Source organism: Podarcis liolepis (assembly GCF_965112155.1).
Source record: "Podarcis liolepis genome assembly, chromosome: 2".
Classification (NCBI taxonomy): domain Eukaryota; kingdom Metazoa; phylum Chordata; class Lepidosauria; order Squamata; family Lacertidae; genus Podarcis; species Podarcis liolepis.
This window is the reverse complement of record NC_139555.1, coordinates 70,409,881-70,423,685: the sequence shown is the minus strand read 5'-3', so window position 1 is coordinate 70,423,685 and position 13,805 is coordinate 70,409,881. Positions and strand designations below refer to the sequence as shown.

Sequence of the window (13,805 nt, the reverse complement as noted above, 5' to 3'; positions counted from 1 at the left end):
CAACCCCAAGTAGTGCTGGAAGAGACCTGCCTGAAACCCTGGAGAGCTGCTGCCAGTCAGTGTAGGCAGTACTGAGCTAGCTGGATCCACGGGTCTGACTCAGTGTAAGCAGCTTTCTATGCCCCTGTGTTCCAATGCCTGGGCCCCACAACACAGAAGGCCGTGGCTCACATGCTCAATGGCCCCACAGCAGACAATGATGGGATGCGTAACAGGCATGTGCAAAAAGGTTCACAAGCCTTTCGACAACCCTGTGAGTCAAGTCCCTATAAATCCTCTAGGGACCTGGGTGGTGCTGTGGTCTAAAGCACTGAGCCTCTTGGGCTTGCCGATCAAAAGGTTGACGGTTTGAATCCTCAGGACAGAGTGAGCTCCCGTTGCTCTGTCCCAGCTCCTGCCAACCTAGCAATTTGAAAGCACACCAGTGCAAGTAGATAAATAGGTATCACTGCAGCGGGGAGGTAAACAGCATTTCCATGTACTCTGGCTTCCGTCATGGTGTCCTGTTGTGCCACAAGTGGTTTAGTCATGCTGGCCACATGACCCGGAAAACTGTCTGTGGACAAACGCCGGCTTCCTCAGCCTGAAAGCGAGATGAGCGTCGCAACCCCAGTCGCCTTTGACTGGACTTAACCATCCAGGGGTCCTTTACCTTACCTTTAAATCCTTTAAGGCTGGGATGAGAGGATGGGGTGGGGGCCTCTGGTGCAACACAAACGCTGCAAGTTCTTAAGCAAGGAGGAGATTCAAGTTCACATCCTTTCCTATCCTATGCCCAACAATATTAACTTTTGGTGTGTGGTTCATCCATTCTCTTATCCATTCCTGTCCCCTGAAAAGTGTGCTTTTACACGCCAGTAGGAGCTAGCAACCCTGGCTGACTGGTCACACATGCATCTTTCTCTCTTGGCGGTAAGAAACACAAAGCAAAAGAGTGCAAGGGCCATCTGAGCTCGAACACCTGGTGCAAATGTTTAATCTGTTTTGCAATATTTTTCACTGGGGGCAGTTAGCTCATTCAGCTAGTAGCCTTCGTGCTGAATATTGAGAAATCAGCTGAAGAGAGCTATCCACACAGTACTTAATTCTAGATGGGGATGTCAGCACTTCTGTCTATTCCCATTTCATATATCCCAGGCTCTGTAAACAGAAGCCAAAGCTGGAGCTGTGGCACAAATCATACCTATATAAATGAGCAATTTGTGTAATGGTTCATGTCCCAGTTCAGTGTCCGGGAATCTATCATGCTTAGCATTATTTATTTCATGTTGTTTGTGTTATTAAAAATGCTTCTGTCCCACATATTCTCCCATGAGTCCCCAAGGCAGCTAAGGATATAAAACAAACACAGCAAGATTAAGCAACAGACAAGCAATCAAATAAACAGTAAGCAATCAAAGATGTGCTCTGGAAGCACAAATACTGAAACAGTCTTCTGCAACTGTGTCACCAGATGTTTTTTATCTTTAGCTTTCATCATCCCCAATCATAGGTCATGCTGTAGTCCATGTTTAGCTGTAATCCAACAATGTCTAGGGACCAAAGTTTGGGGGAGGCTGTACAAATGCCACAATAACTACAAGCAGAAACACTGAGCAGTAGTTAATTGCTAAGGTAGCCCACAATGTATTTTTCAAAGTAAGATGCTGGGCTCGCTCTCAGTGCGACGTAGTGGACGTACACCAGGGAGACCCAGATTCAAATCCTCCCTGAGCCATGAAACTCACTTGCTGACCTTGGCCAGCTGCTGACTTTCAGCCCAACTCTCAGCCCAACCAACCTCACAGGGTTGTTCTGAGGATAAAATTACCGGTAATAAGGGAGAACCATGCACTCTGTACTTTTAACACCTTGGAGGAAGGCAGGGTGTAAGTTTGGTAAATATATAAGTAAACTTTTCTTCCATCTGTTGCCATCCTTCCAATTCACCTTCCTTTCGAGCTGTTGGATGAGATGGGTCATAAAATTCATAAAGTTATCCCCACTGAGCAGGTGCTGGTCAGTACTGAGATTGCAGCCCAATTATGCCTCACAGAAGAGTACAAATTAAAGAACCTATTTTTTAACCTCTTTTCTCATGTGGAACGGACACTGCAAGACACAATCCCAATACACAGTCCAAACTCAGTGGTGGTAGCAATCAGTGGGAGTTACTCAGCCTCCACATTAGAACAGGTGTTCATAGGTCCCATGTAACTGTGTACCTTACATATATGGAGTCTCACTACGGTTGCCAGGCTTCCTGAGTAGAAAACTGGGCCAGTATTGCATAATATAGCATTGAAGTGGAGGTAATGAAAGTGTCCAAGGCATTTCACATGCATTTATTCAGTAAGTCTCACATCAACCTTGCATAAGGTAGGTCAGTATCATGGTCCCCATATTGCAGGGGAGGGGCTGATGAAGCTCATAGTGGCTTTCCAACGTCTACCTCGTGACTCAGTTTTGATGTAGGAACGTATTGGTTCACATCCGGTTCTCTTTGCCATTGTGCCACAATACCTCTGCATTCAGGCCTTTAGGCGCGAGCCATCTGCCTAGCTTTCTGCAGCTTTGATCCATCCGCTTGATGTGGAATTAAAGAATGGCAGCTTAGAGAAGGAAGTGGCAATCTCCAACACCACCCTGGACCCCTTTAACTAATTGCTTCAGTTTTCATCGCAAGAGAAACAGGACAACAGCGAGCTTCCAGTGGAAGCTTATCAAAGTGACAAGGGCCCTTCCTGCTTCAAAAGCATAGTCACAAAGGAGTGAGGGCTGCTGAAGATGACAAGGCTGCAGAAAGTGGGCTTCCAGGGGCGGTGAGGGCAACAGAATATTCTTAAAACAGGGGCGGGGTGTTGTCTTCCAGATGTTGCCAGACTACAGCTTCCATCATCCCTGGACATTGCTTATGCTGGCTGGGACTGGTGAAAATCAAAATCCAACAATGTTTGGCCACAGACTTCCCCACCCTACCTTAGAGTAAGAAACACTGCATTGCAGGGAGAAGTGAGCTCTTGGGATAGTCAAGTTTGAAGATTCCTGCTACAGACTTTTCCCCCTTTCGTTTTTCAGTTGTGCCAATTCCACCAAAACAGAGAGGCATCAACTCAAGGATTTTGATGGAAGGTTTCCAGTAACAGCAGAGCGCTGTTTCCTCATACTGTTACATCTGATTTGGATGTAAGCAGAAATGAAAAGCAAGCACTTTGGTATCCGCCGCCTGAGTTCTCGTTTGTGGGGAGGTGTGTAAGCCATAAAGTATCATGCTAAGGGTTGGGGAAAAGAAAGCGTGCACAAAAACAAAAAAAAACCACCTTCGTTTTTTTCATGCGTTTTAGTGCTTGCTTAGTACTTGTGTAAGCCCAACCAATCCTGGATCATGCAGTTAATATGAGGATATCACAGCACCACATAGCCAATCAGATTTGGCTGTGTGACAATGTGGAGAGTAAACGAAGTCCTCTCGTTGCCCCATGACTGCCTGGTGGAGAGGAAATCCACCAGTGTTCTTGCCCAGCCACCACTCCCTGGCTGCATTCAGAAGTCATGTCAAAGTAATGATTTGTCATTAAGAACCATGGATACCTGCTCCCTCCTCCTTCATGCATGTGGAGAGTTTATAGGCTTCTGCTTCTTAATGACAGAAAACCATAGTTTGCCATTTCATCCAAATGTGGCAAATCATGGTTTGCACAAACCATACCTTGCAATCAAATCAGGAGTCCACACCACAGTTTGATCCTGGTTTGGGACCCTCATTTCCCCAATACTTACATGTTTGCTTCTGGTATTGTGGGCAGGCTCAAAGCGTACCTGGAAACTGTATTCTCTCCCTCCTGAAAGCACCAGCCCGGTTCATAGCTTACCGGGTGCAGAAGGCAACACATTCTGAAAGATACCTTGAGCTTTGAGCAGCATCACTTTGTGGAATGTCAGTCACGACTGCAGTTATTTGAGATTGAGAACCTGGGGGTTGTGATAAACCTCTGGATTACAGGCACCTCCATCCATCCCCTTTCCCTTCTTTTTCTACCAGTTCTGCCAAAAGTTACAAGTATGAATGTGGCATCGAGATTGTCAGCACGGTGGGGAGCCTGATTGATTTTGCTTGGCTGAGCATGTTAAGAATTGGATTTTTCAGCATTTCTATGCCATTGGGAGGGCAAAAAAGGTTTGCTTTTGTTTTGTGAGGCTCGTGTGATTTCGGTACACTTTCAGAACTGAGAGCTCTTTTAAAAAGAAGGAAACTGAATATGGCAGTTCTCGATTTGTGATGGATAGGAGCGTGATTACTGGGGTTTCTGCTCTGAGCTTATTGCACTGTAGTTCAATGCACTGCTGGCTAATTACACTTGCTGGAGATGCGTTAATGATACACCTGTCACTATCACTGTGTGACAACCCAAAGGCAAGGAGCTGCCTGATGAGTAATCCCAGCATTGACCTGGGTATATTATCTTGTGCTTCATTTTTTTTTTTTTTTTTTTTTTGTCAAGCTGTATTTCCAGAACCTCGAGATTTATACACAAGAGGTGGCCTATGACACCACAGATGGGAGGGGCAGCAGCTGTTCCCCCACCCACCCAGCATTCATATATATTTGTGCAGGATGCTTGCAAAACATTTTTATTCAGGGCTGCTCCACACATGGATGGATATTACTTCCATGTAGGAAAGTCGTATGTACATTACCACTTGCGGCAAATAGGCACATGCTGAGAAACTGTGAGTGGCAGCAGGGTTCCATCATGTGTGTGATGGATTCAGCCCATTAGGTTTAACCTAAAGGACTACGGGTAAACAGAAAGTAGTCGCTCGTCCTCTACTGCAGTCCTTCATCTGAGCTTCCACAAGTCTTTTTGAGCAGTATTATGAAGATAGGGTCCATGGCAATGCAATACTCAATTTAAGGTGAGGCTTTCTGTGAGTAGGTACCATCCGTGTGCTGGAGTATTCCTAAATCCTTCTCTGTAGTGTTTTTTGGGGGAAATGAGACTAGTTTTCTACCTCTAATAGAGAAAGTGAATCTACTGTATGTGTCCATTAACATTTGTTTAATGGAGCAGAGCCAATTTAGCTAGGCTGATCGACTATCATAGATGCAGAGGATCATCAGACATATGAATCTGTCATATGGTTTCTCTCCATGGAATATTTTTGTGGCTCTTGGCCAATTACAGAAAGACGTGTTTTGTTTTTAAAGGTAGGAGGTGTTTCTGATCAGGAAAAAAAAAAATAACACGACTCTCTTAGCAACTACCCACATTAATATTTGCTATATGGATTCCACACTGTATAACCACAAGATATTAGTTTTGTAATAATTGTTCAGGTTCTGTACTGTTTTAAACTACAGAATTTATTTTTATGAACTGGCATTTTTTTCCAGTACTGGGCTACAGGATGGTCACTGACACATATTCCACTATCAGCATATGGAATATGCAGCATGGATTGCAAAAGTCTAAAATGCATTCCTGTCGAGTATCTTTTGAAATGGGTTATGTGCGTTATTATGAGCTATTGTGTTTTTATGAGGCTCATATATAGAATAATTGCAAACTTTACAACCTTTAGAAGACATCTCAAGTCAGCCATGTATTAGGAAATTTTTAATGTTCAATGTTTTATTGTTTTTGTATATGCTTGAAGCCACCCAGAGTGGCTGGGGGGCAACCCAGTCAGATGGGTGGTGTACAATTATTATTATTATTATTATTATTATTATTATTATTATTATTATTATTCCTGTGAGAAAAAGCCATATATTTTCCTTAGCTATATATGCATATCTAGCTCAATTGCATATCATTACATAAACTTTGGCATATATGGAGCCAGTAATAATTGGAATAATAATAGTAATTCTTTTATTTTTATTTTTATTAGATTTGTACAGTGCCCTATACCCGTAGATCTCAGGGCAGTTTACATCATACAATTACAATATAAAAACACAAAATACATAATAAAAAAAAGAACAGAAACAGAGCAATAATCTGCCCTTCCACAATACATTTAAAGGGGCATCGTTTTAGTGTGTCACTAATCGGTTGGGGCAGCCACACACAAAATAAGTGGAGGACAAGATGGCCGGATTTTAATTGGCAGAAAAGATGATGCAGGTGAAAAGGTGAAAATCCCTCCGCATCGCGGCTGTGTTCCAAAGAGGGACCTCCCACCACTGCTTTCAGCTTAAAAAAACAAACAAGATATCCCATTCACAGAACTCCAGTGCCAAGTCTGGCTCTAACATAGCCAGAAAAAGTGTTTGAAATAAATGGATGAGCAAATTTAAGCTCATAGTGGATATTGCAACTGCACCCGAGTGACTGAAGTCCCTTATTCTGACCTAAGTAGGTGATGGTTCCTTGATTGTGGCTTCCCCATTGACTTGGTTAGAATGAGAGTGAAATGCACGACTGCTCTGTGGTGCAGTGGCTGGTGGACCTTCAAATATCCCTGATCACTATGCCCGAAACTACCTGAATCCAAGGGTGATGACCTAAAGCTTTTTATTCTCTTATATTTCAGCACCAAACTTGGCAATGCCGTTTGGATGCGTTACCCTGGGCGATAAGAAGGATTATAACCAGCCATCTGAGGTGACTGACAGATATGACCTAGGGCAGGTCATCAAAACGTAAGTCTTTGCTCCTCCTTGCTTTCAAAGCTCCTTCCAACTCTATGCATCCTATACAAATGGCATTGGTTGCCAGTTGGGTACTTGTCATGTGAAAGGGTAGTTTCCGTTGCAATGACTCCATTTGTCAACTGCAGTCAACAGACAAGCTGAGACTTAGGTCTGCCCCTCTGTCACTAAGAGACATCCAGGTCCACAGGAGTGGTAAAGCTTGAATGAACCACAATGTAAGGTATACAAAACCATATCCATATTGCCTTAAAAAACTATCTGTTAAGGCCATGGCCCTGAACAGCAGCAATTCACTGGCATTTTGGAGCTTAAGTGAACATGGAAACTGAAGGGGTTCATTTTTGTTAATAGAATTCAACAAACAGGTATCTAAACTGCTGCTTATTGCAGACATAGGATTGCTGACCAAGGCAACTCCCCACATCACGTTCTCCCCTCTTTCCTGCCCTACATCTTTGTTGCTGGCAGGGAATAGAAAAACACACAATTTGAGCTTGCACTACACATTAAGTGCAGCCAAACAATATGGGAAGAGAGGGCTATTTTCCGTGGCCACCCATGTCTCCTGTAATGGGTCACTTAGCGCACACAGTAATAGTACTTTTCCGTACTTAGACAGCACATAGTTCTGCTGGTTAGGCATTGTGGATTAAGCCAATAACCTCCCATTCCAGACCAAGAGGTGAGATCTCATGTTGAAAAGGCAGTGGCTTGCCCAAATGGCATACGGGCTGCTCACACAATCCCACATGTCTACAACAAATGTGTTTAGGAGGGAGCAGAATCACAGTGGCAAGCTCTAGTCACATATTTTTATACATTTTTGAAGTACCTATGGATGCAGACGCATAGACAGAAGTTGAGACTGTGTTTATCCCCTGCCACTTGTACAAATCTCTACATGTACAGTTTATAAATTTATACACATGTGGGCAAATGTATGTGCATATGGTAGGGGCAGAGCTTGTTGATGTGATCCTGCTCCTTTTTATGTGCACGCATTATAAACATGAGCCTACTAGACTCATGATGAGTTTAAGTTGAGATTTGAACTAGGGAATTCCTGGCTTGCAGCTCACATACTTTCTTCAGAAGATATTATCCAGGGCCAACATATTTGGGTACTAAAAGGCTTTGCTTGCACTCTCTCGTCAAGGTTCTTTTCAGCTTCCCCCCAGGTACTTGTTGACTTTAGGTCTAGTGCCAGTATTTAGCCTTAGATGAAGTTTACCACCCTCTTTGTGCTGCTTGCCAAACAACCCAATTCTGAGAAGACCTGGTCCTGTTGCATCAAGAGACTGTAGCAGCCTCACACCAGTCATGGGTGGGAAGGGCTGTAGCTCAGTGACAGAGCAACTGCTTTGCATGCAGAAGGTCCCGGGTTCAACCCCTGGTGTCTCCTGGTTATACCGGAAGGAAACCCTGGAGAGCAGCTGCCAGTTAGCATAGACAATACAGAGCTCCATGGGCCAATGGGTCTGACTCAGTAAAAGGCAGCTTCCTATGTTCCTCCACTGAACATTTAAAGGAAATAGTGTGAACCATTTGGCCAAGCTCACCATTTCTTATGTTAGCACAGGCTTATAGGATGGTTGCTCCTCCTTAGCTTTCTTCCTGCCCCTACCCCATGCCTGGACTATTCCAAGAGCAATCACATTTTGGTGGGACCTGGATAGAGTGCTTGAATTTGGCATGCATCTGTTAGGCAATATGGTAGATGGATGTATACATCACTCTTGAGAGGGTGGGTGACTCATGAAGTTAAGGTATACGTGGTCCCTCTTGGGCTGCTCCAGCTGCTGTGCATGGACTGCTTAAATCTGAAGGTGGGTGTTCTTTCGCCAGAGAGGAGTTCTGTGAGATATTCCGTGCCAAGGAGAAATCAACAGGGAAGCTCTATACATGCAAGAAGTTTCTGAAAAGAGATGGGCGCAAAGTGCGGAAGGCAGCAAAGAATGAGATCATCATCCTGAAAATGTGAGTTGTGAATGTCCACACTGATTGATACATTGGTCTCTGCTTTTTTCAGCTGCTGTGTTGCTATCTTTTTACTAATTGTGGTAGATAATCATAGTGTGTCCACATCCACTACAGCAAGAAATTATCTGGACTTTCTCTGATTCTCCAGAACAGCTCCTACATTGACCCAGGCATTGCCAATATTTTCAGGAGGAACTGGATGTGCATTGATTGGCCAGCCCATGCGTCAAACGCAAAGCCACATTCCTCACTCTCCCCTCCTCAAAGCAGAGTCCTCAAATGGAGTCACAAAGCCACACAAAGCCAATTCTTGAAATAGGTTCTTAATTGCAAAAAAAAATGTAAAAACACCTTAAAGATTAAATACCAGACAGATGTTTGGGCAGAGAAAACAAACAAGCTCTACTAGTGCCATGACAAGAGCAAAACCGGCAAGGAAGCACAACACAACTCACAGCAAAAACAACAAACAGCAGAACGCCTATTCCTGTTTGAAAGCTCATCTTTACACAGTGTTAATAGCTCTTTTAAAAAACAACAACTATTGGCATTGTACACTGGCACATCTGATCCCAGATCAAGTGCCAGATAGCTTATCCTACCTATAGGTGATATACAGTGTTAGAGTAAACTCACTGGGTGGAATTCAACATCACACTATTACAAAAGCTCCATCTGTGCAGGAATATCAGCTTGCCAGATAGAATGAACCCCCCCCCCCCCGTCCTGAGGCTTCTGACAGACACACACACACACACCGAACCAGGAATGGGGGCAAGTTCCCATTGCACAAGCAAGAGCCCTTGTGCAGGGCTTCTGCTAATGGGGTTCATTAGGTGACTCTTGCCCACTGAAGCCCAATAACTTAAGTTTATTGCTTTCAATGGCTCTGCTCTGCAAATGACAAACTTTGCAGGTCACTCTGTATGAGGGATAGGGAACTTTTATCAGAATGAGGGATATACTTCCTTCCAAGCAACCTTGCCTTTAGTGGGCCCTGCCGTCGTTGCAGTCAGAAATGGGGGGGGGGGGTTGCCTGCTCCTCTCAGTGAGAAACTACCATGGGTGCCCATGGGAAGTATCTGGAGTACTGTGGCCACTGATGATCCATGAAGGATGCTGACAAACAGAAAAAAAGATTTAGGGGAGAGCTTCAGGAATGATGGAGGCTTTTGAAGGCTAATTCAGTGCTGAAGGAATGCGGTCCATTCTGTCTCAAAAGGAGATTGTTAATTTATCCCAGGTATAGGCAAACTCCGGCCCTCCAGAAGTTTGGGGCTACAATTCCCATCATCCCTAGCTAACAGGACCAGTGGTCAGGGATGATGGGAATTGTAGTCCCAAACATCTGGAGGGCCGGAGTTTGCCTATTCATGATCTATCCATTAAAGAATCCTTATTTACCACATCCACTGAGGGAAGAACAGGGACTCAGATTTAAATGATAAGGAACAAGATTTAGGTTGCAATGTACTTCCAAATTATGGAAGCAGCAAACGACTGGAATACGTTACAAATAAAGGTGACAGCATTCCCCTTGGAAGTTTTCAAGTAAAAGTTGAGTAGATACCTGCAAGAAATACTTTGGTGACAGGATCTATGCCATACGCCAGCAGGTCTCTTCCAACCCCTAGCTTTTCTCTTCCTTTCCTTTCCCTACAGGGTGAAACACCCCAATATTCTGCAGTTGGTGGATGTGTATGTTACCCGGAAAGAGTACTTCCTCTTCTTGGAGCTGTAAGTAGTTGTTACCCAGAACTCCCAAGATGTTGCATCCATAGTGGCCTCTCCCTTTTGCTCTGTTGGGGCTTGGACTGCTCTACTGTGCCTGCTCAGCTGCAAACCATCTTGTCGGCACTTCACAGAGTGCCTTCCCAAAGAGTGATTAGAAGCTTCTTCAGGAGACCATCCATAAAGTGAAAGATGGAGGGCATGGATATTTCTTTACTCTCCACTTGTTCTCCACACCATTCATGAATTTCTGTTCATTTGAGGAAACAGTTGTAAAACATCTGCTTTGCATGTAGAAGGTCCCAGGTCCAATCCCTGGCATCTCTAGGTAAGGCTATGAAAGGCCGCCCTCTGAAACCCTAGAGAGCTGCTGCCGCTCTGTGTCGACAATACTGGCCTAGATGGATCAGTGGCCTGACCCCCAGTAAAGGCAGTTGCGTGTCGAGACCACGAAGCCACCCCCTCGTTGAGAAATAGCACACACAAGGACGCAGATATTAGATTAATGTTATTGGGCAAATTTTGGCCACAACTTTATTGATAACAGAATGTGAGCAGCATTGGCTAAGGCATTGAATGGACCTGACTATATCTGACTCCTGCCCGATGCGCAGGGAGTCCGATAAGGGTAAACCACCAGAAGGGGGAGCCCCGTCGATGCACACCAACTTGAGCTCCCTCTGATTTTCCCGTCGGGGTCGTGTCATGGCCCTAGCCCCGCCCCGGGCTTCAGACAAGATCAACACCCCCAGATTCCTTTAATGGAATACTCTTAAGCTTGGAGGGGCAGGTGATGGCCACACCTCCCCTCACCCATCACAAGGTCAAACAATGCCTAACCGCAACCCTAACAAAGTTGTTACGATTGCCACGAGGTAGGCGAAAACCAAATGGCCAGTGCCAATTTGATTGAGGAAGCAAGCTAAAGAGGAAGCTCTCCGGCTGGTGCCTCTGTTTAAATGGTCCCGGCCATGCCCCCCCTCCCCCGGCCAGCGGATTGGCTGGTCGGGATCCCCCAGGCAATGGGGGACTAAGTCCCCCACCCCTGGAGGAGAGTGGGAGGCCACGGGGTCCACCGCAACTCCTCCCCATGGGGAAGTAGAGTGGATCTTCTTCAGCTCCATTTTATACTCGTCATGGTTTAGCTTCTTTCTTCTTCTTCTTTGGCAATCACTCGTAGCTGACTAAGACTGTCTTCCATAAAAACAATTTTAATAGTGAGTCCGTAAGTGACCGTGGAGGCTAATTCTGGATCCACACGTCCTTCCACAGTGGGGACATAGGTTTTTAGGCAGGAGTTGATTGTGGTGAGGGTTTGCCAAGCGGGCCTTACTCTTAGCACATTTCTCCCTTGCGTCCTGAGTTCGAGCATCTTCAAAGCCTATGACACCTTTGGTAAAGGCTGTTCTCCAACTGGAGCACTCATAGGCCAGTGTTTCCCAGTTGTCTGTGTTTATACTACATTTTTTTAGATTTACCTTGAGAGAGTATTTGAACCTCTCTTGTTGACCACCAGCATTACGCTTCCCATTTTTAAGTTCAGAATAGAGTAGTTGCTTTGGAAGACGATAATCAGGCATCCAAACAACATGACCAGTCCAACGATGTTGATGTTGAGGAATCATTGCTTCAACACTGGTGATCTTTGCTTCTTCCAGTACACTGGCATTAGTTCGCCTGTCTTCCCAAGTGATGTGTAAAAAAATTCAGTCATGGTTTATATGACCTGTTTAGCAAAATTGTGGTGAACGTGCTTCTCTGTCCATGGTGTGGCAACCCTTGCCTTGCAGGTTACACAATTTCACGTCTTCCCTTGCCGCTTTGTCTCTCTTCTCTCATCTGCAGGGCTACTGGCCGAGAGGTATTTGATTGGATCTTGGACCAGGGTTACTACTCTGAGCGTGACACCAGTAATGTCATCAGGCAGGTGCTGGAGGCTGTGGCATACCTGCATTCACTCAAGATTGTACATAGGAACCTCAAGGCAAGTCCGTCAATCCTGCTGCTAGCCTTTGCTGCACAAACGTCTGAGCCAATTATCCATCCCATCCTCATGGGCTCTCGCTTCCTCCAAGAAGCAGACGTAAACAAATATAATAATGCTTCCCTTCTTATTCCATTCTTTCTCACTGTTTTCTGTGACTTACTGGCAAGTCCCATTCATGATTCTATATACAGAAATAGAAGCAGACCCATCCTAAATACCTAATACCTTGCTTTGCCCAGAATAATTTACGTGTGTGTGTGTGTGTGTGTGTGTATTCTGTCCTTAAAAGAGAATTCAAATAAAAGATGTCATAAAAAATTCCAACAGCAGCAGTGATTCATAGAATCAAGCAATCAGCAAGGGAAAAACCTTAACATAGCACATGGTAGGCAAAATGAAGAAGCTAAAAGCTGATTGTTTAAGAAGGCTTTTAACTAGGCGCCTTAAAATATACAGGATCAGTGCTTGATGGCTCTCATCTGGAAGGGCCCTCTGTGTGGCACAGCACTGTGGGCTGGAGGGAGCCATTCAGCAGTTTTGCCGGGGGAATTCCTTTCTCATTCATCTCTTCCCCCACCCCTTTCCTGCTGTGTCCCTGCAGCTAGAGAATCTAGTGTATTACAACCGCCTGAAGAACTCCAAGATTGTGATCAGCGACTTTCACCTGGCCAAGCTGGAGAATGGGCTCATCAAGGAACCCTGTGGGACCCCTGAGTATCTAGGTAAGAGATGGCACAGTCAGCACAACCAGATGATGTTTTCATGGAAGGACCCAATGAGGGGGGTGGAATTATACCCATATAGTATCAAGTCCACCAGGGACTTGCCATCTCAGATGCCAATGCAGATGAAATGCAGTAGGTGCTGATTTCTCCAGGAAACTCGCGCCTTTGAGATTAGCTTGTAAGGTTTCATGATGGAAAAGGCAGAACCAGCCACAGCTAATTTCATATTCCATCGAAAATAACATTCCTGCTCTCCACAATTCTCACACAAGAGACACTAATTCATTCAAAGCCATAACTGCTGTCTGATGAGACATCTAGTGCAATTCCCCAAGCGAGAGGGGAGTGAATGTGGCTCACTGGAAGATGTGAGGGGTGTTTCCAGGGTGGCTCACTCATGACATGGGTGTTAAATGCTCCTGAAATGTTGAGATCTTTGGGGACAGTTTCATCTCTTATTAAAAGAACAACAACCCAGTTCTACCTCTCTAAACCTGCAGCACATGGGACGTTGTCTGTCAGGGTGCACTAGTTCTGTTTGCAGGGAAGTGTTATAGGTTCAAATACACAGTCCTTGCAGCTGCTTTCAGAAGTAGTATAGTCCCAAAGATGACTGCACCAGGTCATATTTTATCAGTGTTGATTTCCACTCCGATCAAGGCAAAGTTTATGAAATCCTATGTCCTGGAGTTGTGTTTCATTGCCCTATATGTTCATGGGAGCAGCACTTGCCATCTGTTCT

General features: G+C 44.9%; 1 protein-coding gene across 2 annotated transcripts in view; it reads left to right on the top strand.

Annotated features, from left to right (window-relative positions):
- CAMKV (CaM kinase like vesicle associated) overlaps nucleotides 1-13,805 on the top strand; it is a 66,635-nt gene that overhangs the window by 41,728 nt on the left and 11,102 nt on the right. For both annotated transcript variants that reach the window (XM_083488742.1, XM_083488743.1), the window contains exons 2-6: nucleotides 6,520-6,628; nucleotides 8,486-8,617; nucleotides 10,283-10,357; nucleotides 12,197-12,335; nucleotides 12,940-13,060. In XM_083488742.1, the coding sequence (XP_083344868.1) occupies nucleotides 6,534-6,628; nucleotides 8,486-8,617; nucleotides 10,283-10,357; nucleotides 12,197-12,335; nucleotides 12,940-13,060 (562 nt within the window). In that variant the 5' untranslated portion in view covers nucleotides 6,520-6,533. The remainder of the gene's footprint in view (nucleotides 1-6,519; nucleotides 6,629-8,485; nucleotides 8,618-10,282; nucleotides 10,358-12,196; nucleotides 12,336-12,939; nucleotides 13,061-13,805) is intronic.